We start from the raw sequence: 27,862 nt of genomic DNA on the forward strand, positions 1-27,862 counted from the left end.
AGATGAGCTTCAAAAGCTTTTAGAGCATTTTAATCAGCGTCAATCAGAACGCGTCCTCAGCCATCACATTATTTTAATCACCTGTAATCCATATTAACCGGTTCAATTTGCTCCCAGACTATCAAGAAGCACCAGAAAATAATCCCAAGGCATATTTTGCCCTTACAGAACCAACGAGCTTTCACACAGGAGACTTCTCAGAAGCTTAAGGTCCTAATCCCACATGCCTTTCCTTGACAAAGCTTCTATTGAGTGCTGCAATCTATTTATTTGAGTGAGATAATCAGGACCAAATCCAAAGGTGTAGAGTCACGACTCTTGCAGTCCAGGGGAAGGAAGCAAGAAGGAGAAGGAACCACGGCTTTGCAAGATCCCCCTGAAGAAAGATGTGCTTAGACTTTTGGCAGTCTTAGATCCTTACCTAAATTTAACCTTGGAAACTTTCTGTCTCTGTTAGATGGTATAAGAAGTTCTAAAGTTCTATCCTGATCTCCATAGATTTTCAAGTTGCTGGCAAGGAAAGTCATATTATAATCTCATGTCTCACTATTTTTATTATCATCTTCAGAAACAGATTATTTAACCAGCCATCGAACGCATTCTGAAATAAAAACAGACATTGTGAAGAAGTTTGAAGCATTAAAAGCTCTTAAAATAAGCTCTTAAAAATTATTTTTGGAAAAACTGATGACTGAAATGTGCATTTTGTCTGTTTCTTCCCATCACAGCTTCTACTGGAACTGAAATACCTGGTAATTTCAATTTCATACTTATTCAATAGTTTCTATCTAGAATTTTCTAAAGCATAAGCAAGTTCTTGCTAAGATGACTACAAATCATGTTCTGACTCGGACTTTTGGAGCCTGAAAAAGTCTTCATTGGACTAGGGTGTTTTAAATACATGGTTATATAAAAGAAAAGGCATTGGATCAATCAGTATTTCAAACATTCCTCCAGTTGTATGAAGCTACATAGTTATTAGAAAGTCATGGCCCTGAGGTGCTGCTTTAGCTTGATTAACCTCTTTGTCAACTCGGTTTCTATGAGTAAAACTTTGATTCTGTTCTATTCATTATAATATACTGTCATTAATAAATTGATAGATAAATGCCCACTAGTGTTTATCTAATGCAGGTTATTTCATTATTTGCTATTAATCTCATCACAGGAATTTAACTGGGGATGAAAACCTGGTTTAGACAGCTATGAACACTGCCAAGCCCTAGCAGCAAGCCTTGGTTCCAGGGGTGAACCAGGAAACAGCACGAGTGCAAACACAGTGACCTGAGGTCAGCTGGCACTTATCAGTGCTGTCCTCACTTTCCCTGGGAATGAAAGGTCACGACAGAATACAATAGCCAGAGGAACATATTGAATCAGCTCCAGAACTACTCCAGAATTTTAGCTTTGCAGTTCAGGAGCCTTCAGTCTCTTATCTCCTTCTCTCTTCTTTTCCACAGAGGTGTCCATGAGGCTGATAAATGGCAGAAACAGATGCGAAGGGCGGGTCGAAGTCTACTATAAGGGAAGCTGGGGGACCGTATGTGACGATTTCTGGGACATAAATGATGTGCAGGTCGTGTGCAGGCAGCTGGGATGTGGAGATGCTCTCTCTGCACTGGGAAAAGCACATTTCAATCCAGGGGCAGGGGACATTTTCCTGGATGATGTGCAGTGCCATGGAAATGAATCCTACCTGTGGGAATGCTCTCACAGAGGATGGGCCACACATAACTGCAGGCACAGAGAAGATGCCGGTGTGCGTTGCTCAGGTACAAGTGGAATGGTTCTATTTATTTAAGTAAAATTCTGCACTGTGTAAATTGAGAATCTTGTCATCAGCCTGAGGCAAGGGCAATAGCAACTAAGACAATAGAGCTGTACTTAGAAGTATGGTGAGGCAGAAATCAGGAGGTCAACTGCCTCTCTCTCTGTTTTCCTCCATGTACCTTCTGGTATGGGATGCTCAGAAGATGCTCCTGGTGGTCAGTCAGTGACACTGATGTGAGTGCAGAGAGAAGGAATGTTGTGTTCTATGCAGGATACCAGAGGAGGAAATACTTGGTGGCATGGTAGACACCTCACGCTTTGGGCTTCGCAGGCATGGCACTCCCACAGGAGTTTATTTTTAGAAGCCATTCCTAAAGAATTAAATCTCACTCTATCTTTTCAACACAAGCTAAATGTTTTCCTGATTAAGGTAATTAAAGGTAGTACATTAAAAGTAACTTAGTTTTAGAACAAATCAGACAATATAAGAGACTCCCACCAGGTTGTTTTGTATTTGTTCTGCTGCTGTTGGCAATTATTTCTTCTGAAATACAATTGAAGCTGCTGAAATTAAAGGTTTCCATATTTATTCCCAATCCACAGCTTCCAGGGGAGGCAGAACACCTGGTAAGTCTTATCATTTCTTTAACTGATCATTCTAAAAATTGGGTATCTACTGTTAAACACAGTTTGCTTTTGTTTGATGCAAAGCCCTGGGGAAAAAGATAATATTTGAGGAGGATGGAGAAGTTCCACACTGCAGGATTTCAAAAGATGTAGATGATTACGGAGTGCTCGAATGTTGGGAAGCCACTTTGAAGAGGAATGTTAAGTGTGTATTTCATAACCTGTTACTGATTGAAAATCAGACTGTGTCACTACTCAACAAATCACACAGCAAGGAGGGAAAACCTTGGACACACCTTCAGAAATTCATTGTGACATTTATTTCTGCTCTGTCTTTGCTAGAAGTAGCTCTGCGCCTGGAGAATGGTGGCAACCGATGTGAGGGCCGTGTAGAAATGTTTTACAGAGGACAGTGGGGAACAGTCTGTGATGATCGGTGGGACATCGAGGATGCTCGTGTTGTCTGCAGACAGCTGGGCTGTGGGCAGCCCATCTCAGCACCAGGAGATGCCCAGTTTGGGGAAGGCTCTGGGGTTATTTTCCTGGATGAGGTGCAGTGCAAAGGGAATGAAGCTTATGTATGGGAATGCTCCCACAGCGGTTGGTCAAGACACAACTGTGGCCACAATGAAGATGCCAGTGTTGTCTGTTCAGGTATGCTCCGCTTTGTTTTCTTCATTTCAAGAATCTCCCCTGATACAGATTTTGAAGTATAGCTGAAAATCGTTAGGAGTTGATTCCATGATGCAAAACCATTTCTTTCTCCACTACTGTGGACTATTAAAGACCTAACAAATATAAATCTCATAGCTATTTACCAGCTCATCTGATCACTTTTCTCTCTGGTCGTTCTTACAGGGCCTGCAGCATAAGCAGAGGAAATAAAGATGTGCATTACCTTTAAGGCTGGTAAACTGCTGAGGCATTATCATAAATAAGCAATAAACGCTTTCACTGCATGACATTGCTTACTGCTCATCCTTCTTTTCTCCATACCAAGACTCTAATTGCATTATTTGTCCAAAATGTCACAGTTAAACAGGATATCTGCTTTTCCACACAGTGTTTGTGGAAAGGAAAGCCATCCCTTGCCAATCTCTCACCCAACACACCTCCTTGGGGTGTGTGGGGCAGGAGAAGGTGGCACTCCAAGATGTCCCACTGAAGCACACCTTGTTGATCCCTTAATAGGTCCTGTACCTACTTTGACTTTGTTAGTGTAGCTTCACGTGTGCAAGATTGCACTGTGGAAAAAAATAAAAAAGCCATCAGTTTACAAACAAAAACAATCTGTATACCTGCTTTATGTGTGATTTTTCCTTTCACGTCCCAGTCACTCATGCAGGAAGGAAAACATTCCTAGTTAATCAATGTAGTTAGCTTGATTGTTATTATTATTTTTTCTATTTATTAATTAATCTTTCTTATGTTGTTAATTGTTCATTTCATTATCTTCAATTAGTAACTAATAAAGCAAAGTTAGAATCATAGAATCATAGAATCACCACGGCTGGAAAAGACCTCCAAGATCCTCCAAGGGGCACTGGTGATACTCTACGTGATTAAACGATGGCACTTGCTGAGATAGAAGGGATTTTCTCCGAAGCTGAGAAAGATGTTGAGAAAACTTTATCAAGGTTATACCGTGTAAACATCAAAAGAAGGAAAAACAGCAAGAATGTGGCACATGCCAAGATAAGTAGCCCATGTTGACAAGGAGTGCTAGCCAATTAAGTTATCTGGGTAACAGGATTAAATGACCTGTAGTTCTGCATGTAGAGCCAAGACCATTGGTACCCATTTACATTGGCACAGCCTTCATCTCTGACAAAGGTTTTCTCTCACAGGATTCACAGGGGTTGATGAGGGGCTTCCAGATACTGGATGGCAACAACTTTCTTTCAACACAACATCTCTGGGAGCAGGAAGCTGTACCCAGCACTCACTACTCAGTTTTGTGTACAGAAGAGGGCTTCCCATGTAAAAGTCCCACTTTGCTTTATGAAGAGATTTGACATAACTGTGGAGAACCCACTTGAAGGTTGTATTGTCAAGGATGTGGTTTATTTCAACCTGGCTTTGCCATTTTCTCTAGACATTCTTTAGTGCACAAAATGCATTTCAGAACTTGCTGCAGTTGAATTTAGCAGAATGGCTGGCAGAGAGGAAACGTGAAAAATGAAAGAACTGAAAATCTTTCCTTACGTTCTTTCCGCAGAGTAATGTGCAGCAAAACACAGGCAAGTTCTGCACACTCACCTGCTACACGTTTTCACCCTCAGCTAGAAGCAGCAACAAGCCACAGGCTTACACAGCAGCCACATCCCCAGGCTGACTGAAGTCAAGGACCAGTACATGGCAATGGCTATGGCAGCATTCAAGTGGCAATATTGCATGGCATTTCAGTAAATTCTTTCTGTTTCACTGCTGTTAATTTGCAAGTAATCTGCAATGACCCAAAAATGTATTGACACGACCCACAACAAATGTAGACCCATGCATCATACTACGGGTTGACACACCAGTGTTTTCTTTATCAGGGAAGAAGACATACAGTTAAATATTTGTACAAAAAACACATGGCTAGGAGAAACACCAACAGTGCTAGTTAATCTGTCACAGATATGTCAGTAAGGTAAATTCCTTACAAATATTGGTTATGAGAGCTATGACGTGTTGCGGTTTACAATGCCACTAAGATGCTGAAAGGGAAGATGAAACGGGAGCTGCCTCAGGACGGCCAGGTTCTCCAAAATGCCCTCTGACTTTGGCGGACAAGGAATGCAAACAACCTACCTGCAGTCTGTAGCTGTCTCATGCATCATTTATTTTGCCCTCTGCTTACTTGTTATGGTATTTGCTACTGTTAAGGCCTCTAGGGACCCTATGGAAGATCTGTGTCGTCAGGTCATGTTATCCCATAACACATTCACTCGTCAAGGACAGTGCCTCGCTGCCCTCCAGTGGTAGCAGCCTCACAGCTGTAGCTCTGCATTGTCAATTTGCTTGTAGCCCCTCAAGCTCCATCTTTATGGAGTGCATAGCACTACAGATTTCCATGAGAATTGGATGTAGTTTGAAAAAGCTGGAAGAAGCTTTGCAGGGAGGAGTAGGTGCAGCAAAGCGCCAGCGCTCTGCAAGGAGAGCTTAACATCCACCCTCCAGTGTAAACCTATTTCACCGTAGACAAATACTCTTTGTTTTCAGAGTGAATTTTGATAGATTTCTTTAAGGAGATTTTCTGGGAAACAGCATTGCAATTCCAAGACTACAGAGGTCAGCCCTACTGTCATCACTGCTGCTTCCTGCCATGCAGGATTAGTTTGCTTGCTTAGCTTTGGACTGAAGACTCACCACCTCCTCTTTAATGGTGCCTTCGATGTCCGTGATGACAAGAGCTGCAATGTTTAATGTGGAGGCTGGCCACTCTTTCTCACCAAACACTATGGATTAGCTGTACAGATCTGCTGCCCTTGCTCTCATCTATACCTACCACCACTGCTCCTCAGATAGGGTACAAAACAGCCTGCAGTGAGATCCAGTTTCACCAGGCAAGAGTGGGGATGTGGAGCCTTTGGCCCTCTGCTGGGACCAATGGCTCCTTTGCAATCTGTTTTGTGAAGGAGATTGAGGTATGCTGAAAAAGAGAACCTTGAGGTTCTTCCATGTTCTATTTGTTGCCAAAATTTATTTTCATTCAAAAGTGAGACATGTTTGTATAAAACAACTTAATTGCTATTAGGAAAGAAAACTGTTACATACTGTACCAGGCCCAGCTTACAGCTGTTTGGATAGAAATATTGATAAGGATCTACTATAAACCCATTTAGTCACTTCAGGAAATGGCAACAGAGTTCAAGTAATCCACACACACGGAACTGGGAGTTTAAACATTTGACATGACTGGTTTTGCTGAAGAAGGTATTAGAATGTAAGAACATAGATGTTTGGATAGGCACAATATGTCACAGTGTGTTGAGAAAATAAGAAAAGGCCTCATGGAACAAATGAATTGATGTTCGTTTTGAAATCTGCTAAGAACCTTTAGTTTTGCTTTTTCCCTCTCTCTAGCTGAGACCCAGCTACTCCCTGTCAGTGCTTAATGAGGCAGAGCTGGAGGCATCCTTTGGGGTATCAGCAGCCACAGTGTTTTGTCACCATCACCTCATGCCAGGGAGAAATCTGTGGCTGAAGGGGTCGTGTTGGATTCATGGCTTTGTGAGATGCAAATCTTCTCCAGTTGTACGGTATGGCCCTTCTAGGTGGGACTTTTTCATGCAAAGCACCTTATCTAAAAAGATATCTTGAAAGCTAATGGTTATCAATAACCTCCAGCACAATTTGTGGTATATTTCCTCTTCACAATGATTTTCTTTCATGCTTTCTCGTAGTCCTTTAATTTCTGCTAACACTGTCATATCTTTTGACTCTCCTCCTATGATCTGCTATCTGTTACCAGCAGAATAAAAACCTATTGCTAGTTTTTCCCCTTCAGCTGACAATTGCTTTGTGCCTCAATTCTTTTGGATCTCAGAGATCCAAAAGCATGCCTCATATTTCTCAATAATTCCATAGTTATGAAGGACATACCACACAGGACTGTCATATAGCATGTGTACTTGTCCTTTGAAGGAGAAAATTTCAGACTAGTTTGTTCAGGAACACACCAGCTGTGAAACTGGTAGATGGAGAATGGGGAGTAAGCTGTCAGTAGACTCTACTGGTCTTCCCCAGGGCGGTGCATGGCAGTGGGTCATGCCACTCTGACTTTACATACAGATTCTTTGACTTGTACAGTTTTAGCTTTATTTAACACCTTCTGGCCCTATCCTACTCCATTTCCTTGGCTGCTGTAGTTCAGCACTTGCCATGCTAACTTACCCCCAGGAGAGTTCTTCCCACCCAATTATACCTTGGTCATATAGCTGTTTCATTGCTCTGTAGGCTGCAAGTGAGAAAAGAGCTGACTGCAGATCAGGAGAATGACGGAGGGATCTAGTTCCAGGTTGAGCAGGAGGGATACAAAGAAGTGTAGAAAATCCTTTTTGTAGGAATAATGTCTAGTGATCAGAGATAATTTGCTTGAGACTTTTCTGAAATCTTTTGGATGCTAATCTTCTGACACATATCTTGGCACAGCTGTATGTTGGAAGCACAGTTATACATTGGAAACTCTCTTAACTGATGGTACGAAAAACCTTACCAAACAGCCTAATCTCCAAACATAAATCTTTGCTTCCTGGAAAAAAAAAAAAACAAACCAACCCACACCAACACAGAGCTACTGAAGTGCCAGGGGAGTGTTTGGGAAGATCTCGGTAGACAGTCCGGAACAGTGGTGTGATCGGGATCTACTCATCCGGATGTCTGGATATACCCTGTAAAATGAAAATACTTGGTAAATCATTTCTTTGGCATGGATCTGGAATTTGAAGAAGAGAGATCAAATTGCAAAGCACACACCTCTGGTGGAGACCAGAACTCATTTAGTATAAATTCTCAATCTTCACTGGTTTAGAACAGATAACCACAATGAAAATGGACCTTCAAGTGAGTCTCACTTGGATGCTTCTGCTAAGTACTTCTCTCCTATGTGAACCAGGTACAGTGAGTACACTTTTTCATGCTTGTATGGAAATGTTACAGACAGAATTCATTACTAATACAGCCTGGCCTGCCAGAAAGTGGTGGCACAGTCTTCTAACATATTGCTGGCAAACAATATGTATGATGGAATTGTTGGTTTAATTTGCCTTCTTATTCAAATATTTGTCTTGTAATTCCAATGTTCAGATCAAAATTCACAATCAAAAATCAAAAAATTCACAGGTTAGATTTTAAAGCTGAAGAATATTTTTGTTGCTTCTCTTCTGTGAGGGGAATAGTTTGAAGAAGTCATTTTCCTTCTTCCTTCTAACATTCTTCTTCTAATACTCTGGTTTTGAACTTAAATTCTTCCACACAATACATTTAAAAATGTAGAAAAAGACATTAAAAGAATAAAAAAGCAGCCTGACAGACACAGGTGGAAATCTACTTTGCAGAGACTTGGGATTGCAGTAGTGCCATTGTCCTTCAGTCTTCAGAAAAGTAACCCCAACCCTTCCTTATAACCTCACTGGTTTGAATGACATGCTTTGATCTTTATTCATGCGCACCATGAGCAAAGGCTCATCAGTCAGAAGGAGAAATAATTTCATAGAACAGAGATTCAAGGGTTGGCTATATTGAATTATTTATAAAGCGAGAGCAAAGGCAAGCCAGAGGTGAACTCAGCATCAAAGGGCTCTAAGCTGCCTTTCAAGAAGGTGGTAAAATCCCAGCACTGTAATCTCTCATCAGTAAGTTTGCTTTTGTCTTCAGTTTGACCTGATGTAGGCTGGATTAACTTAGAATGGAAAAGTCACTTTGGCTTCTGTCTTGTGAACCCTGAAATTAGGGAACACTGATATAGGAGTAGAAGTGTCTGAAAAGCAAATGCTAGCTTGGGGAAAAAGAAAAAAAAAACAGTTTCCAAAAGAAATTTCTCCTGAATTTTGTGATTGAAACAGGCACAGCTCCTCAGAGCTTGCTAATTTTGAAAGAGCTTTCTTGCTTCTTTATGGGAATAAGGAGAGGAAGATCACCGCTTACTCTTTGCAATTTCTCTGCATAAGAGGAAGCAAAGGATTGCCTATGAGTTTACAGAGGTCTGTCATTCCCTAAACTGGACAGAACTAGACAGGAAGAGCTGCTCTACAGATATGTAATGCCACAGTTTGGTTTAGTCAAACCTACATTTTAAAATCCTTTAAGCAAGTATATATTTTATTCTACACTGCAGAGTTAGGTGAAGTCTGAGCTCCCCAGGAAGACCTGAGCAGGCATTTGCAAAAAGAAGAGTTGAGGCTAATATGTTGGGCTATTGGCCAAAACAACTGCCATAGTCTGTACAGACAAATGCTCCACAGCCTCCTCTGCTTTTGTGGTAATAACATGGCAAAGATAAGTAACTTTCTCTACTGCCCCAGCAAAATCTGGCAGAGCTCAGCTCCCAGAAGCCCATGTCTCCATCCATTGAAGGATGTACATGAGGGCTTGTGGGGTTGGGTCACTTTGCTCTTGTGCTGCCATGAAATAAGGTCCTCTACAATCATCTTGCACTGAATTATGAGAAATGAGCACATCCTTCCAGGCACAGGGAGGACTGTTTTTGCTTTGAAAATATGTCACACACCAACAAATACTCTATCAAACTCTGTGTCAGCACAGAAAACTGTAAAACTTAGCTAGCTAGAACTGTGTTACAACAATGCTAATATATCTGCTTATCTTATACAGCAAATGGTTTCTGGTGGCAGTCAACAGAAGACAGTGAAGGTTCAGCCTCACCATGGGCCAAATTCGTAGAATGGCTTAAGAAGACAATTCAACCCAAAGGTAAGAGGGTGAGATGTAGACCTGAGAGTGAGCCTACTGGGTATCCCTGTTGGGGTAGATGAATCATCTCTGAGTGAGCTGGCCCACAGTGCCCTGTAACAATAGAATGGGTCTTGTGTACAGCAGAGCCAAGTGAACTGGGCTGAATCAACAGCACCAATTTGGGCTCAGCTGCTTTGGTGCACTGCAGGCATTTCCCAGTCAGCCCCAGCAACTGGAGACACAGAAGCCCACCCCAAGCAGATGGAGATGCAGCCTTAGATGTCAGTAGCTTACATATCCTGGAATAAACAAACTGATATGCTTACTTGCTCATTTTTGCTTTGCTTTTAGAAGATACACCGCCACAATTGCGACTGGCATCCGGTGAGGACAGATGTGCTGGAAGGGTTGAAGTTTACCACAACAACGAGTGGGGGACGGTCTGTGATGATTCCTTTGATATGAACAGTGCCAGTGTTGCATGCAGGCAACTCAACTGCGGCCAAGTTGTTTCTGTCCTGGGATGGGCTTACTTTGGCCCTGGAGAAGGAAACATCCTTCTGGATGATGTGAAGTGTGCAGGAACCGAATCTCACATTTGGGACTGCCCGCACGCCGGCTGGAACAGAAGTGACTGTGGGCACAATGAGGATGTCAGCGTCATCTGCTCAGGTAAATAAAATTCTGTGCTGTTACAAATGTATTTGGATTTTACCCTTGACCATAAAAGCGAGAAACATCAGGGTGGGATTTGGAAATCAGACAAGAGCTGAGCTGTGTATGTGCAGAGGCTCCTTGTGTTTGGGGTGAACCAGGTGAGCAAGGAACACAAGGATGTCATGTGCTAAATATCAAAACTGGCAGCAGCAGGCACTGAGTACAAACATGGGGAGAAGAAGGTCATTTGAGACCACCTCAGTCAGCATCTGATTCACAGAATCATAGAATGGTTTGAGTTGGAAGGGACCTTTAAGATCACCTCGTTTCAACCCCCTGCTATAGGCAAGGACACCTCTCACTAGCCCAGGTTGCTCACAGCCCCATCCAGCCTGGCCTTGAATACTTCTGGGGAAGGGGACATTCACAGCCTCACTGGGCAACCTGTTCCAGTGTCTCTCCACCCTCATAGTAAAGAATTTCCTCCTAATACCAATCTAAATCTACCCTCTTCCAATTTAAAACCATTTCCCCTCATCCTGTTGCTGATTCCAGACTTGCCCAGATAAGCCAGGCAACAAGTTCAGAGCAGATAGAAGCACATCCAGCAGGTCTGAACTATAACAAGTCTGAATTGAAAATAACTATTAACACTTCCGTCCTAGATGTCAATGTAAGCAATGATCACATAGCTTGAAGACACCTATTTTGAAGCAATTTGAGTAACGCCACAGCTAATGTCAATTTTTGCTTTGCTCTGTGCAGATGCAGTGCAGTCCACAATCGCGCCAACAGGTAAGGCAGTCAGAAATAACACCTGGATCTACTGCCATTAGATGTTAAATCAAGGTGAACACCTCTTTTCAGTAAGAACAGAGGGCTATGCATTCACTCACTTCCCTTCAAAGCGCATACCCACCTACTTACATCAAGATTTCTCTTCACACATTCACTCCTAACTGCTGCCATTCTCTCCTTCTCCTTGTTCTCCCAACTTGCTGGTGGCCCCAGAGCCACCTTCTACATCCACTGTTATCTCAGAGGAAAGTGCCACATCACCTACTGAAATCCCAGGCACAACTTATGAAGGTAAGAGCAGCTGTTTTGCAAGCGCTCTCTAAGACTAATACTCTTAATTGGGGGTCTAATATTGTTCACTGGGGGTTTGGGGCTGGATTAAGAAGATGTGGCTGTGTGAATCTATGGAATATTCACAGCAGACAACAACAAATTGAGCATTTGTGTGAAGGAACAAGGCCCTCTGTGACATCTTCACTTAAAAAAGGCTGTTGGAATGTATCAGCAATATATCCATTTAATGATGGATGTCTCTGAGTCTGTAGCTGTAGTATTATACGTGAACTTTGTTGAAGTGGAGGTGTCCAGATAGTTGTGATTTGGTGTGTCCAAGATTCATGACAGCTTCAGGACCATTAAGGAGCATCAGGCATCTGAGCTTAGCTTCCTCAGTGTGATTTCTGTCTCTCCAGTAATTTAGCAGACTGATTACACCGCTGCTTATCAAGCCTGAGATCTAAAGTGAGCTCATAATTCCTCAAAACACATCTGCTTTTAATTGCTGTTGGCAGACATTTAATTTCCCACCCTGAGAACCTCTTCTGTTTGCTCAGGTTCCACCTTCACTACAGAGGAAGATAGGACACCAGAAATCACTACTGTGATACATGAAGGTAAAGGGCATTGGCACAACACAGCATGTAAGAAAAATGCTGTATTTATATATGTGGTTATAAGTTTTGGTTGGAGGAGGGGATCAATGGATGCCCCAAAAAATGGGGCAAAACCGCCACCCCTCACTGTAACCAACACAAATGAAATGAATTGAATCTGCTTGGTGCCAACCTGCTGGCTTTCTGGGAGCATGGGTGGGCTGCCAGCAGCACCGTGCTGGGAAGCAACCTACTGACCACTGTCAATGCCAAGTTACAACACTCACTGCTAGTTTTGCTTCTCACACTCCTTTTGCTTTTCTCATCATCTTGAGAGAAGTCTGAAATTTTCCTGATGCTTGTAATGCAATGATATGGAAGACTCATTTCTGAGCACTGATAGTGGATACGGATGGCAGGGAATACATGGATTCCCTTTTCCACAAAGCTTGAAGCCAATTCAATGCATCGAGAACTGAGTTCAGCCATACTGTCCTACCTGGATGCTGTCATGTTTCCTTATGTTTTGTTTCTTGTCGCAGTCTCTGAAAGCTCAACAGAACCAACATCATCCATCCCACTTGTAGAAGACAGTGTGACCTCAGCTCCTGATATCCCTTCCACAGCTTCTGAAGGTAAAACCTGTGCACAAAACCTTTGACACCTCCTTCGCATCCAGTTCAGGTGATATTGTCTACTAACCTGTTTCCTCTCCCCTGACCCTTTCTGCAGCTCCCTCCTCTGCCCCCAGCACTGCAGCCACACAGACAACAACTGTTCCAGGGACCCTGACCACCCTTGTGGAAGGTGAGGCACTCCTCTGCTGAAGGTACTCCCAAACACAACAAGGATCACATCCCTCACTGCCCCTAACAATGGCCACTGTGTCTCTACCAATCACTACTGCATCTCCAGCAGTAGAAGAAGGCAGGCAGAAATAACACCTGGATCTACTGCCATTAGATGTTAAATCAAGGTGAACACCTCTTTTCAGTAAGAACAGAGGGCTATGCATTCACTCACTTCCCTGCAAAGCGCATACCCACCTACTTACATCAAGATTTCTCTTCACACATTCACTCCTAACTGCTGCCATTCTCTCCTTCTCTTTGTTCCCCCAACTTGCTGGTGGCCCCAGAGCCACCTTCTACATCCACTGTTATCTCAGAGGAAAGTGCCACATCACCTCCTGAAACCCCAGGCACAACTTATGAAGGTAAGAGCAGCTGTTTTGCAAGTGCTCTCTAAGACTAATACTCTTAATTGGGGGTCTAATATTGTTAACTGGGGGTTTGGGGCTGGATTAAGAAGATGTGGCTATGTGAATCTATGGAATATTCACAGCAGACAACAACAAATTGAGCATTTGTGGGAAGGAACAAGGCCCTCTGTGACATCTTCACTTAAAAAAGGCTGTTGGAATGTATCAGCAATATATCCATTTAATGATGGATGTCTCTGAGTCTGTAGCTGTAGTATTATACGTGAACTTTGTTGAAGTGGAGGTGTCCAGATAGTTGTGATTTGGTGTGTCCAAGATTCATGACAGCTTCAGGACCATTAAGGAGCATCAGGCATCTGAGCTCAGCTTCCTCAGTTTGATTTCTGTCTCTCCAGTAATTTAGCAGACTGATTCCACAGCTGTTTATCAAGCCTGAGATCTAAAGTCAGCTCCTAATTCCTCAAAACACATCTGCTTTTAATTGCTGTTGGCAGACATTTAATTTCCCACCCTGAGAGCCTCTTCTGTTTGCTCAGGTTTCACCTTCACTACAGAGGAAGATAGGACACCAGAAATCACTACTGTGATACATGAAGGTAAAGGGCATTGGCACAACACAGCATGTAAGAAAAACGCTGTATTTATATATGTGGTTATAAGTTTTGGTTGGAGGAGGGGATCAATGGATGCTCCAAAAAATGGGGCAAAACCACCACCCCTCACTGTAACCAACGCAAATGAAATGAATTGAATCTGCTTGGTGCCAACCTGCTGGCTTTCTGGGAGCATGGGTGGGCTGCCAGCAGCACCGTGCTGGGAAGCAACCTACTGACCACTGTCAATGCCAAGTTACAACACTCACTGCTAGTTTTACTTCTCACACTCCTTTTGCTTTTCTCATCATCTTGAGAGAAGTCTGAAATTTTCCTGATGCTTGTAATGCAAAGACATGAAGACTCATTTCTGAGCACCGATAGTGGATATGGATGGCAGGGAATACATGGATTCCCTTTTCCACAAAGCTTGAAGCCAATTCAATGCATCGAGAACTGAGTTCCGCCATACTGTCCTACCTGGATGCTGTCATGTTTCCTTATGTTTTGTTTCTTGTCGCAGTCTCTGAAAGCTCAACAGAACCAACATCATCCATCCCACTTGTAGAAGACAGTGTGACCTCAGCTCCTGAAATCCCTTCCACAGCTTCTGAAGGTAAAACCTGTGCAGAAAACCTTTGACACCTCCTTCGCATCCAGTTCAGGTGATATTGTCTACTAACCTGTTTCCTCTCCCCTGACCCTTTCTGCAGCTCCCTCCTCTGCCCCCAGCACTGCAGCCACGCAGACAACAACTGTTCCAGGGACCCTGACCACCCTTGTGGAAGGTGAGGCACTCCTCTGCTGAAGGTACTCCCAAACACAACAAGGATCACATCCCTCACTGCCCCTAACAATGGCCACTGTGTCTCTACCAATCACTACTGCATCTCCAGCAGTAGAAGAAGGCAGGCAGAAATAACACCTGGATCTACTGCCATTAGATGTTAAATCAAGGTGAACATCGCTTTTCAGTAAGAACAGAGGGCTATGCATTCACTCACTTCCCTGCCCATACCCACCTACTTACATCAAGATTTCTCTTCACACATTCACTCCTAACTGCTGCCATTCTCTCCTTCTCTTTGTTCCCCCAACTTGCTGGTGGCCCCAGAGCCACCTTCTACATCCACTGTTGTCTCAGAGGAAAGTGCCACATCACCTACTGAAATCCCAGGCACAACTTATGAAGGTAAGAGCAGCTGTTTTGCAAGCTCTCTCTAAGACTAATACTCTTAATTGGGGGTTTGGGGCTGGAAGAAGATGTGGCTATGTGAACCTATGGAATATTCACAGCAGACAACAACAAATTGAGCATTTGTGGGAAGGAACAAGGCCCTCTGTAACACCTCCACTTAAAAAAGGCTGTTGGGACGTATCAGCAATATATCCATTTAATGAAGAGTATCCCCAGTCTTGTAGTTATGAATACTGCACATACATTCTGATGAGCTATTACTGTATGCTTTTGTTTTAGCCAAAATAATTAGCTTTGGTTCTTATTCATGTTTGTACGTTGTTTTTCATTGTTCCTACTGTTTTCCTCCCCCAAAGATTCAACCAGAGATTCTGTCACAGAAATGGATATACTGGTCACATCAACAGCAGTCACAGAAAGCAGTGAGCCTGTAACATCCCCAGCACCATCCTCCACACTGAGCAATAGTAAGTAACTATCAGATACAAGCTGTGTGCCTTGCCCTGTGCAGGAGCAAAAATTCTCTGCCCTGCATCACCACATCAGGCCCCTTCTGTGGCTCAGGAAATTCCTGAGATGCAGAAAAATTCAGGTAGGTGACAATCCTGTACAAACAAGGAATGCTTGTCCCACCCATACTCTCCTCCTGAGCACCTGTTAGTGGTCTCTGTTGGGGATGGGAAGGTAACTTAGACAGGGCTTTGGTCTAACTCATCTCAAGTGCTGATCACAGTGCAATGTGTGTGCCTATGTCCCACATTTTCCCCATTCTCTTTGTTGGGGCAGCTCTTATTCTGGTGTCCATTTTGTAAGGAACTCTGCAGTTTTTAATGAATGAGTGGGTTTAATGAGTCTATGAAATAATTTCTTAAGTTTCCTAAATCTCAGAAGCATAGTTTCACCAGACAGTGCCATTTTGCATTGGCCATCAGCCAAGACAACTCATGGCCATCCAACCAGGACACCGTCTTCTTTTAGAGTCATCTTCAGGCTATTGAAACTCTTCCCACAACTCTTTAAACCATTCCTCAGAGCTCATGATTTTCAAGCCCATCGCATTTCTCGCGTCATTCATCCCAGCTCTCCTCATTATCTCTACCTTTATTAAATATAAATCAACCAAGAAGCTGAGGCCTCTTTAGTGCCGAGAAGAATAAGCAGCTCCTATGTATCACTCTGCTCACACCGAGGTTGGACTGGCTCACCGCGGTGCCAATGTTATTGGCTTCCAGTTTTTCCACCGTCCTTCTGTGCCAGCTGAAAGGATGATTTACCCTCTGTGCCTTGGTTTTCTCTTTCCACCGAGCATCCCATCACACCTGTCGATGTACAAGTTCAGCTTGCTGATTTTTGACATCCATTCTGCCCATTTTGAATTCTCATTTTGTCCTCCAGAGAGCGCACAGGTCTTGCATTTCCTTCTGTCACTCTATCTGTCCTGTTCCAAAGCATGTCGGAGGTAATGGCTGAGGGTTTCATTACAGTACAGTAGTGGTGGCTGGCTATCTAACACCCGTGCCATCTGTTAGGTCAAGATGCTGCAGAACATGGTAAACAATTACCAAGGCAACTGATATTTCTTCTCTTTGTAACCTTTTCTAAATCTGCTCTTCTTCGACAGCTTTATCTATGTTGTCGGAAGTTCAGAGCTGTGACTCCATACCAATGGCAGCAGTTGTAGGAAAGGTGGTATAACTTGCTTCCTGTTCCACACATTAACCTGATTTTGAGCAATATGTTCATATTTGAGTTCTAGGATCCACCCACCCTGGTTTCTGCAAATGTTAATTGTCTTAGAAATTAACAGACCAGTGTTCAGCACAGCGAAGGAGAAATTTAAGTCAGTGCTTCTCTGCCTTTTTACTGCCAGTCATTTCAATTTCAAAAGGATATAAATGAAAACTTTCCTACTTTAAAGAGCATTTAACAGAGCTTTGACCAGATTTTGCTGCTTGCCTTACTTATTCAGACTGGGATCTATTCCAGCTAAATGAAAAGAAGTGTGCACATCTCAGCACGCACCAGTGAAAACGAGAAATCCCGAGGGATTTACTTTTATTTTCTTGGCTTTCAGAAGTTTGAATGTGAATTTCTTCTTAAATGACAGATCTGTTGAGTATTGTGCAGGCCTGTGGAACCCAATACACAGTGCGTTTATGCTTTCCTAATACTACCCTCGCAACTATGCAACTAAGTGCTTGTAACTATTAAGTGCTTTCCTTACACCTATTCGCCCATGTATTTGAGCCAACAATTTCATCTTATTTAGGCATACTGTGTGTAACGGGGAAGCTGGTCAATGGTTAAAGGGGGAAAAAAAAAGTCTCCTCTATAGCCGTAACTTATGGTCTCATTACCTTTACTATGACAACTGTATGAAAACTGTTCTTTGGGTTAAAGGGTCAGGAAAACCAAGTGCTTACTAACCCTTTTGATTATTTTTTACATTTAGCTAAGCGCAAAGCACTGGCTTTGAAGAGATGCAGGTATCAGTGGTTTTCTTTTATTCATTTGCTGAGAGAAGAAAGTTGTCTTTCATCAGTCTGTAGACACATTCACAAGAACACATTAACAATTCTTGGGATTGTCATTTAATCAGTTCCATTATTTAATCAGAAACATGATGTTCATATTTCAGACTAATGAAAGACTTCATTTACTTAGTAAATTTAATTTGGAGGTTGCCTCTCTCTCAATACTTATATTTTTAATATCAGCTGAATCACGACAGATTTATTCCTGCCTGTAATCTAACTCAATATTTGGATCTGGATACTTAAATTTTAATCTGCTTCTTTCTCCCACCTAGATACGGATAACTAATGAAACCTAGTTCTTAAACATTTTATGTAACACCTTTCATCACTGCTGATGACTACTCAGCACCCGTTTAATTAGTTATCTTTCGACTCGATTATTTTTTCTCTCTGATATCGTATTTGGCACTCTCACAGAAGTTCAGGCCTTGATCTTGGGAAGTGAGCCAAGCACGTTGCTCCTGACATTTCTTTACAGCCAACTTTTGCAGAAGGAAATGATAAGCACGGTACTCAGATGGAAGGAGCTTTGATCATGGTCAGCAAAAAGGAATTAAGGGCAAAGAGAGTCCTCAGGAACAGGGTACTCATTCTGAATGGATGTACATTAGTTGGTTACAAATGACTGCCAGGTGACAGCAAAATGTCCCGAAATGAAAACCTTGTAATCACAGACCTACCAAGGAATAAGACAGGTGTGTATACTTGGTACAGTTTATGATGGCAACAAACTCAGAAGAACTCAATTATGTTGTCGGCAGAGTCTCTGATTTCTTTCTCTGAAAGAAAAATACACTCCAGACCCATAAAACTAATTTGGAACTTCAGATCTCTAAAAGCCTTTCCCTCTGAAAGTGAGATAAATGTGTGGATTATTCCATAAGTACCCAGCTCTCAGAAATGAGCCTGATCTGTAGAAATAGCTCTGCTACTATTCTGGGGAAATGATGCTGTGCCAACCATCTGTTATGCCAGAGTGAAAAGAAGACCAATCAGGTATTATTTAAAGAAGAAAAAAACCATATTCCTTAGATTGCAAGGTATCCCAGGGAAAGGTTGGCTCTGGGTGTTTGTGTTCATCCTTCAGACAACACTACCATATAGATGAGAAAGATGGTAAAGAAATGGTAGGAGCCCTGTAGGGATGAGGATCATTTTCCTCGTTGTGGAAGAGGACTGGTGTCCATGCCCATTGGGTGCTGCATGATCAACCATTGGAAAGATGGCTTCAAGACTTCATAACATCAATCCTAAAACAGCACCTAAATTCAGAGGAGGATGCTTTCTCATATCCAGCCACACTGCATGCTACCAGCCCCTGTCATCCCAATGATGCAGACAGGCTCTGGCACTGCCTTGGGTCAATAATACTGACTATGGTGCTCTTTCTCCCCAGCAGATGTTCCAGCCCTGTCCCTGCGGCTGGCAGACGGTGACAGCAGGTGCTCGGGCCGCGTGGAGCTCTATTACAATGGCAGCTGGGGAACAGTCTGTGATGATGGCTGGGATCTCGGGGCTGCCGAGGTGGTGTGCCGGCAGCTGGGCTGCGGGGAGCCTATGCTGGCAGTGCCTGAAGCACAGTTCGGCCAGGGCTCTGGGAACATCCTCCTGGATGAGGTGCAGTGCAGAGGGGAAGAGGACAGCCTGTGGGACTGCTCTCACGGAGGGATAGGTGTGCACAACTGTCAGCCGAAAGAAGACGCAGGTGTCATTTGTGCAGGTAGGTGAGCACATTTCAGTGCTGATTTCCCATAGGCTGTGAACTATGACTAGTTGTAATTAAAACTCCCTCCTCTTGTGTTGAATAGGAAATCATTTGTAGTAACTTCCTCTAGGATTCTTGCAAATCAGTTCCCAGTTTTTCAGCAATTCTGTGTTCTGACAGGAACGTGGGAAGATGGCACTTGGAAGAAGCAAAGGGAATAAATAGGAAGAATAGATAAAGAATTTACTGTAAAATCACTCCAAAAGAACTGTTTGCCAACATGCACTGTTCATTTCCTGGCAAGAAGATGGCCATATGTCTACTGGACTTTCCAAGAGAGATAGTAGGGCACTCCCTATTTAACAATGTTGGAGCAGGCAGCCTTGGCAGTCCTACCCCACTTCACTCTGGCAGAGCTGGAGCCCAGGCTGTGCAAATGTCTGATTTCTGACCGTGCTCAGACAAAGCAGAAAGGAGGCAGTTTCAAATATGTTTCTCCTGCTCTCTCAAGCTCCCCTTCCCCTCACCCTGCAGTGCCACGGACCTGGTGAACCCAAAATGACCGAGGTGACAGCTAACTGGCTGAAATGGGCCTCCTTTTTGTGTCCATGCTCCCAGAGGTGAATGGGTTTTGCAATGTCACGACTGCTTTCTTTTACCTAACACAGGAACTGAAGAAGGTCATTAACCATCCACTGTAGCATGACCAGAAGTTCACTTTTCTGTTTCCTTTCCCAGAGCCAGTTACTCCACCGGTCCCAACGGAGCCTGTCCCAGCTGGTGAGTTCTCCCTAGGCAGGTCTTGCTAAGTTCTCATATCTGATTATATTTTACCTAGAAACTTAGCTTCTCCTCTTCAGTAAACACATCTGCCCATTGCTGAGGCTGCTGAGCAAAACTGTGTTTCCTACTGTTCTTCCAAGAGCTGTCCCTGAGGCTGGTGAATGGTGACAACGAGTGCTCAGGGCGCCTTGAAGTCTTCTACAATGGCAGCTGGGGGACCATCTGCGATGATGACTGGAACATAAACAGTGCCAGGGTTGTGTGCAGGCAGCTGAGCTGCGGAGATGCCGTCTCAGCCAAAAACAGTGCCTTTTTTGGGGAAGGCACGGGAGATATCCTCATGGACGATGTGAAATGCACAGGGGATGAGTCCTTCCTGGTGCAGTGCTCTCACAGGGACCTGGGAACGCATGACTGTTTGCACAAGGAAGATGCTGGTGTTATCTGCACAGGTACTCCTCTCCTGCATTTTATTTAATGTGAATGAGCCACACCTGCCTGAAGGCTTTAGCAAATGACAGAGTAAAACGCTTTCTTCCTGACTGACCTTGAGCTGCACCTAAGTTATTTTACTTAAAAGCAGTGCTGCCTGGCACATCATCCAGGTTATTGTTCACCTCAGCATACAGTGCAGAGGTGGTGCTGCTCTGCTGCCAACAGCAGCAACTATTGCAGTTCAGTCTGGGTGAGGAGTTGGGATGCAATTGCTGTTGTCCCCCCCCCACCTGCATCAACATCCCCTGCTGATAGACGTCCTCAGTAGGGTGGCAGTGATGGTGGCAGGAACACCACCCTCCAGGCTTCTCTAGGGCATCAGAAACCATCTCCCAGGTCATGGTCTAGGGGATACCAGGCTGTGCTGCTTTTTATCCCTCCTTATAAACAGTGATCCGGCTTTCATTCTTTTGATGGCATTTATTTTCTCTCCCAACAGGCCCTGTGGATCTTACCACTCCGGGAACAACAGGTATGGAGCACTTCACCACTCAGTCACCTCAGATGCAGTCAGATGTTATTTCTCCCATCGTGGAGTGCTGATTCCTCTTGATTTCAGTAGCGCTATCTATGTTCTGGGAGTTGACAGCCCTTAACATATTGTTAGCTCCAAAAGCTCACAGCACTCAGATGAATAGGCACATATTTGGGTCATGATTAGTGGGAGTGGTGTTTTGGTAACTGGCCTGAGCCACTGATTGAGAACCTGGGGAAAGGACCCGGTCAGCCCTGGGAGCACAGGTGAAGGCAATTCAGCTGTGTGACCGGAAGGGATGGAGCCTGGCTGCACCTCTCTTAGACCCCATTTAAGGGCTGAGTGCCACTGGGGAAGGTTCTCTGGTTGGAGATGCCTCCTTAGTGAAGCTTTCCCCTGCAAACATAGAATCTTCTGATATATGGGTGAGCAATCTTCTTCCTTTCCTCTATAGCACCTCTTTACTGTGCCAGTCCTTTCGTCTTCACACCGTTATTGTAACACCTTTCCCAAAGTATTGATCTGTCCAATTGCTACACATGGCAATGATGGGTCAATGGTTGGACTTGATGACCTTAGAGGTCATTTTCAGCTGTAATGACTCTACAGCTCTGCAATACTATGGTTGTGGACCGATGGCAGTAAACTTTTTTTGCCTCTGTGGTGGACTTCCACTCACTCTGAAGGCTGGTGAAAAGACCTGTTATGGTGTATTGTAAACTGCTACAGTGGAGCTGTAATGGGGGCCTGATTACACTGATCTTAATTACACTTTAATGTCAGTTTGGCTTTGGTTGGATAGGTTTTGCTTTGCTCCCATGATAATTTCAAGACCGCTAATGCTTGGCTCTTGCTTTCTCTCTGGTAGCCCCGATCGAGTTCACCACAGCTGAAACTTCAGGTACTTATTTCTGCTCTCAGACCTTATGGCTTTGCTCAGGATGCAGAAGCATCCCCAGGAGCTGTGCGTGGTTGCTGTGGGCACATCCCATCTATCCTGCCCTGGGCAGGTCCTAACCCATGCTTGTGTTCTCTCACACGTCCCAGCAGCCCCTGCAGGCAGCACCATGCCTGAAGCACCAAATACGTACCACTTAACACTTACTGCAGTTGGCATGGTGCTTAAGCTTGGCACAAAACCGCTGATTTCCTCAACATCAGCAGTCCTTGCTTTGCTGTGGACAATAATTTGTTTCATCTTTTGCTTCTCACAGTAACCACCTCTCCCACTCCTGGACCAGCAGACACTACCAGCTGTAAGTGATGCTCTGCATTACACCCTCAGATCTCTGCCCAAGCTGTGACCGGGCACTGGCTGGCTCCCAGTGCATGTAATCCCATGGTTGTACCCATTCACTCCAGGGGTAATCCCAGTGGTCTCTTCCTTGGCTCCCAAACCCAGCCAGGGAGGAACATGGGCTGGTGCTGGTACAGGACCATTATAACCTGGGGTTAGCATTGGACCACGTTGCTCCTAGGGCAACCCCACATCACAGACAGTAGTAGGATCTCTGAATCACCCAGCATCCAAGCCATGTCACAGCTCTGGATCTGAGGATTCTCCCTCACTACAGCAGCCCCAGCATGGGGCTGAGCATGGCTTCATCTCCTGGGGCCGTGCAGTCAGTGTGTGAGTGTGAGCCTGGGGCTCTCCTGCCCTGCACGTACATGGGAAACTTCTAACTTTTGTGTTCTCTCTCATGTCCCACCAGTCCCTGCAGGCAGCAACACGCCTGAAGCACCGGGTATGTATTGCTTTACACTTACTGCAATTGGAGTCACGTTTAAGCTTAGCACAAAACTGCTGATTCCCTCAAGAATAAAAGCAGATGCTCATGAACAGAGCTCAAAGCCCAGGGAAGTTCTCCAGGCAAGAAAAGCCACTAGGAACCCTTGGCCTAATCTGTGTGGGGTACACACTTGTTGTCGTATGAGTGATGAACGTACTTAAGATTCAGACAGTGTTTACTTACATATTTTCTCTTGTCACAGTAGGAGCCTCAACAACTCTATCAGTCTCCTCGGCTCTACCAGTCTCTTCAACTCTTGACAACACAGGAATCAGCACTTGTAAGTAATGCAGTGTTATTCTGGTTTAAGTGCTTGGTCAACCATCAACGTTGTGATCTGATAACATGCTGACACAGCTCCCCACCTTGCTTCGTTCTCAGAGTCAGCACCTTCCCAAGTTGAGGTCACTGTCAATTTCTGGTATTTCCAATGGTATTTGGTTTGAACCTTAGAGTTCCCTAAAGTCTGGCCCTATTAGCTACACATTGCTAAGTGACACTCCAGCTGCACCAGTAGAACATCTGTACTTGTGCTGGCAACCTACAGGAATCTGACTTCAAATCAAAATCCATTTGAACATGAAGTCATCTGACTACACCAATAAGCAGAATTAAATCCTGTTCCCCTTAGTGCTGGCAATTTGCCATCATTCCATTCTGTACACTTCTCTTAATACAAACCTTCTGACAACTCCATTCCTCAGATCGGTTGATTCTACCATTTTCTAGTCAGACTGCATTCAGATGATTACTATGGTGTAAACTGACCACATGCAAGCTGACCACAACTGACCACATATTTTTATCATTCACTCTCACTTATTCTGCTTTTTTTTTTTCCCCCATTAAAAGCTTCTCCAAAGCCAGTACCTATAAGCCAAGGTAAGTTCTTCTCATTCCTTCCTCTTTAATTACGTTTCTTCCTAAGCCCCCTCTGTGCTGGGCAAGATGTGAGTTGGGGGAAGCTGGCAGTTTATAGCAGAGGGCATCTGCTCAGCATCAGTGCAGCACTGAGGGACAGGCTGGCCTATGTCTGCTACGTTTATGGGTGTAGCACATCTGAAACATCTGCCAGCAGATTGCCAGGCTGCCAGCCAGGTGTGCCAGCGCACTCCAGGGGGATCTCACCACCAAAGAAACAGCTCAGGGGTTATTGCAGCCAGCTGTTATTGCCAGCAAAGCCCATATTTGCATTTGTAAAGCGTAATGGTATTTAATACGTGCTGCATTATACTGTACAGCAAAACATGTTTTATTAACAAACTTTCTCTCCTCCAGCAACCCTTACTTGTCTGCCTACTTACATGCGGGCAATCATCAGGAGATCCTACATCAACTCCCGAGGGTACCTTGCAAGTGACATCCACCTGAGGGACCCCAGGTGCAAGCCTGTGATTAGCAGCTACCACATCATGTTCCGCATACCATACAATGGCTGTGGCACACAGAGGCTGGTGAGAACCTCTGGGGCTGAAATGATTGCATGTCAAGACAGAGTCCAAGTCATCTGTGAGCAAAGCTCTCAAGAGCATTTCTAATGCTTATTACGGGGGGATGCAGCCACGTGACCTTGAGGAGCTGAGGTGGAGCATCAGCATCGACAGCATTATGTTAACGAAGCATTGATGAACACTATATTAAGACCACAACAAAATTATGTTTCTCAAAGTTCCTGATTCTAAGCTATACAGATCACTAGCAACCTTCCTCATTTTTTCACCCTTCCCTTTTGTAACACTTGATCTTCAGGTCACCTTGTTCTGGGTACATTTAGCTGTGCACAAAGGCTCCACAAGTGGGTTAGGCACAGCTTAGATCTATTAGCTTTAGTGAATACAGCATGCAGCACAACTTAACAAGCTGGGTGTTTGCATGCTCACCACATCACTGAGATTCTCAGAGAGTCTTTGCTGGTAAGGTACCATTCAGGAAGAGAAGGTTCTTTCCCCATGGCTCCTTGGAGCAGACATTGGTTGCGCTCAGCTGCCATTCCCTTATTGTTTTCCATGTTGTGCTTTTCTTTTTTCCTTTAGGATTTTATACCTATGAAGCTGTTTTCCTACTCAAGTCCTTAACAGCTACTAATGAACGAGCAGTCCCTCCAGCTGAGCCATGTTAGCCCTTATCTCACCTGGTACCATGCCGAAGATCTCACAGCCTTGCAGCTCTGAGGGCTGAGGCCAGGCAGCAAGGCCATGGCAGTTGGGTTGCAAGGCCATGGTGGTTGCGTAGCAAGGCCATGTTGGCCAAGCCAGGGCTGCTGGCACAGGCACCTAGGCTACACTTCTCCTCTGCCAACCCCCCCCTCTTCTAGCAGCATTTGGGGAATGGTTTCAGCATTTCTCTGCAGCTCTTAACTCACTAATGTTTCAACAGATATCACGTGGAGCCATCACTTACTCCAACACAGTGGAGGGATCCATTTCTGGCAACTTCTACAGCCGAAATACAAATTCGCTGTTAAACTTTGCCTGCAAAATGTACAGCAGTGCCGATGCCCAAACAATACCCAGCATCATACGGCCTCCATACCAGGAAACTCCATCCAGAAGATTTGTCGTCAAGTTTGCCTTTTATGATTCTCCATCTTTCTCCAATGTAGTGAGGGCAGCACCATACTATGTAATGCCAAACCGGGACTTGTTTGTTCGTGCTACCCTGTACAGCACACAGCCAAACCTGATGCTGTTCGCAGACACCTGCGTGGTCTCTCCAAATCCCCACGACTTTGTGACTGTGGCATCTGATATCATACGAAATGGGTAAGGAAAATACCTTAACAGCTATTTCAAAGTGATTCCTTGTATGTGATTGAGGCAATACGGGCAGTAATAAATAGACTCACCAAAAAGCCATAGTTCTGTAAAGTATTAATGTGTAACACATCAGGACAAGGGGGAATAGTCTAAAACTGAGATGGGAGGTTTAGGTTAGATATTAGGAGGAAGTTTTTGCATGCAGAGGGTGGTGACACACTGAACAGGTTGCCCAAGGAGGCTGTGGATGCCCCATCCCTGCAGGCATTCAAGGCCAGGCTGGATGTGGCTCTGGGCAGCCTGGTCTGCTGGTTGGTGACCCTGCAGATGGTAGGGGGTTGAAACTGGATGATCACCGTGGTCCTTTTCTACCCAGGCCATTCTGTGATTCTATGAAATCTATGAAATATTTAAGTTATCCATTAGCAAGAAGCAGCTGGATTTTACATGAACTAGCTATTAGGACAAGCATATCTTTTTAAGCTGTCATTTTATGCTTAATTCACCATTGCATTCCACTAGGGAAGATAAATCAGTATAAATTCTCAGAAGGTATTTCACACATTAAAAATAATTAGGCAAGAATGAAGCACTCGTTTAAATGTCTTTGATTTGGGATATGGGTTTGTTTCTTCGTAGTTCTTACAAAACCAAAGGCTGAAGTAAAGATAACAGGGCTACACAATAGCCCTTTCTTATGCTTAGAATTCCAACAGATGTTTTACTGTTATGTATTTACATATATGTGTGGTAGTTGTGTATGTTTCATTACATATACCTACCTATATCATTTTTGTATTATTGCATCTGTGTTCAGGAGTTCTGGGCTATAAATTGTGATGAATCTCACAGATAAACGGAAAGAAAATTGCCAGTAAACAATGAAACAAATGTCACAAAAACCACATCACAAATTTTGTGTTGTTTCCTTTTCCCTTTTTTCCTTCTCTCAGGTGTGCCAGAGACCCAACCTATAGGAGCTACCTGTCACTAGACAGGAGGATGGTCCAGTTCCGATTCAGAGCCCCCAGCTTTATCAGCAGATACTCATCAGTTTACCTACAGTGCAAAATGGCGGTGTGCGACAGATACGATTATTCCTCCCGCTGCTACCAGGGCTGCATAGCAAGGGGCAAAAGGAGCACAAGAGATGGTGATGAAAATGTCATTACCGTTGTCTCCAGACTACAGTAGCCCCAAATAACACTTCTTCTAATTATAATATCGCGTTGATCACTTGAATATGTGATCAGTAGGTTGCACACTTGCTAATAAGTTCTAAAAATACATCCTACGGGGTGTAAATCTGAAGTCATTTTAATCTTAACTGTGCTTGTGTTTCTTAATTTCAGACTTCTGGATCTCTATTCCAGATTTGTAAAAGCCTAAACTTCAGTAAAAGCTCAGTGATAAACTGTAGTTGGATCAGGTTTTTTTTTTCCATCAAGTCTGTTTTTCCTCTTTTGGTTCTCCCCATTGTACTGCATAACTCAAATACTTAGCATTCATGAATTACTAACCTGCCTTGTAAGCACTGGTGTTGCTTTATGAGCTCAAGAAGAATAAGAACTCCTCGTAACCAATTACATCTGAGCAATCATTTTGAATAGGAACTCAACAGTATTTGAAGAAATATTGTACGTGCCCAGAGATACAATCTCTGTGATACCTATAAGCTGTTCACATTTTCCATATTAGTTAGTTTTTACTGCTGGAGAATAGACCTGAAAAAATGTGTATTTTCTTCACGATACGTATTTGTTTCATCCCTTTACTTTCAATCTGTTTCAAACTCTATATCACTTTGAGCCAAGAATGTGTTTCTGTAACTCAATATGTTAAATTGCCCAATTTGAAATGACACAGTGAAAATAGGCAAAATAATAACTTTCAATTCAGAATAGAGGAAAGTATCTTGAAAGTCACTGCAGAACTCTACAGGAAAGAGATGTATGGAATTTTTGGTAATGTGGTGAGCTTTGTTGGGATGAGAAAAACATCTCCGAGGCCAATACTCAGTTTCCATACAGTGAATATCTGCAAATTGCTCAAACTCATAATGAGACGCTCTGTGTGATGCTTAGATCTGATCTGACCAGGTCTCTGTCTTGGTGGCTCTGCCCTGGCCCAGCCTGCTTAGCACCAAGTGTGCTCACAACCTCAATCCTAACCCAGAGGGACTG

The 27,862-nt window shown here is 43.8% G+C and overlaps 2 protein-coding genes across 2 annotated transcripts in view; both read left to right on the top strand.

Annotated features, from left to right (window-relative positions):
* LOC107053714 (deleted in malignant brain tumors 1 protein-like) overlaps positions 1-9,811 on the top strand; it is a 35,054-nt gene extending 25,243 nt beyond the window's left edge. Inside the window, exons 26-31 of the mRNA XM_046943339.1 lie at positions 729-752; positions 1,461-1,772; positions 2,374-2,397; positions 2,740-3,051; positions 3,256-7,999; positions 9,718-9,811. Of these exons, the coding sequence (XP_046799295.1) occupies positions 729-752; positions 1,461-1,772; positions 2,374-2,397; positions 2,740-3,051; positions 3,256-3,269 (686 nt within the window). The 3' untranslated portion in view covers positions 3,270-7,999; positions 9,718-9,811. The remainder of the gene's footprint in view (positions 1-728; positions 753-1,460; positions 1,773-2,373; positions 2,398-2,739; positions 3,052-3,255; positions 8,000-9,717) is intronic.
* On the top strand, positions 7,917-27,098 carry LOC107049019 (deleted in malignant brain tumors 1 protein-like). The gene is made up of 25 exons (XM_046943291.1): positions 7,917-9,816; positions 10,150-10,470; positions 11,221-11,250; positions 11,467-11,544; positions 12,087-12,146; positions 12,668-12,760; positions 12,858-12,932; positions 13,264-13,341; positions 13,884-13,943; positions 14,464-14,556; positions 14,654-14,728; positions 15,055-15,132; positions 15,495-15,605; positions 19,072-19,395; positions 20,119-20,160; positions 20,304-20,615; positions 21,098-21,130; positions 22,002-22,034; positions 22,348-22,389; positions 22,846-22,878; positions 23,126-23,203; positions 23,776-23,805; positions 24,202-24,377; positions 25,300-25,685; positions 26,633-27,098. The coding sequence occupies exons 2-25, from the start codon at positions 10,260-10,262 to the stop codon at positions 26,871-26,873; spliced, it is 2,772 nt and encodes a 923-aa protein (XP_046799247.1). The 5' UTR covers positions 7,917-9,816; positions 10,150-10,259; the 3' UTR covers positions 26,874-27,098.
* Positions 27,099-27,862: the final 764 nt, after the last annotated feature.

This window comes from Gallus gallus, chromosome 6 (genome assembly GCF_016699485.2).
Source record: "Gallus gallus isolate bGalGal1 chromosome 6, bGalGal1.mat.broiler.GRCg7b, whole genome shotgun sequence".
In the NCBI taxonomy this organism is placed as follows: Eukaryota; Metazoa; Chordata; class Aves; order Galliformes; family Phasianidae; genus Gallus; species Gallus gallus.

Excerpts from the sequence above, each read along its gene's own strand:
- LOC107049019 (XM_046943291.1), top strand. The coding sequence starts at position 10,260 with ATGAACAGTGCCAGTGTTGCATGCAGGCAACTCAACTGCGGCCAAGTT. Across the intron at positions 13,342-13,883 it reads CCCAGGCACAACTTATGAAG|GTTTCACCTTCACTACAGAG; the intron begins GTAAGAGCAGCT and ends CTGTTTGCTCAG. Across the intron at positions 22,879-23,125 it reads CAACACGCCTGAAGCACCGG|TAGGAGCCTCAACAACTCTA; the intron begins GTATGTATTGCT and ends CTCTTGTCACAG.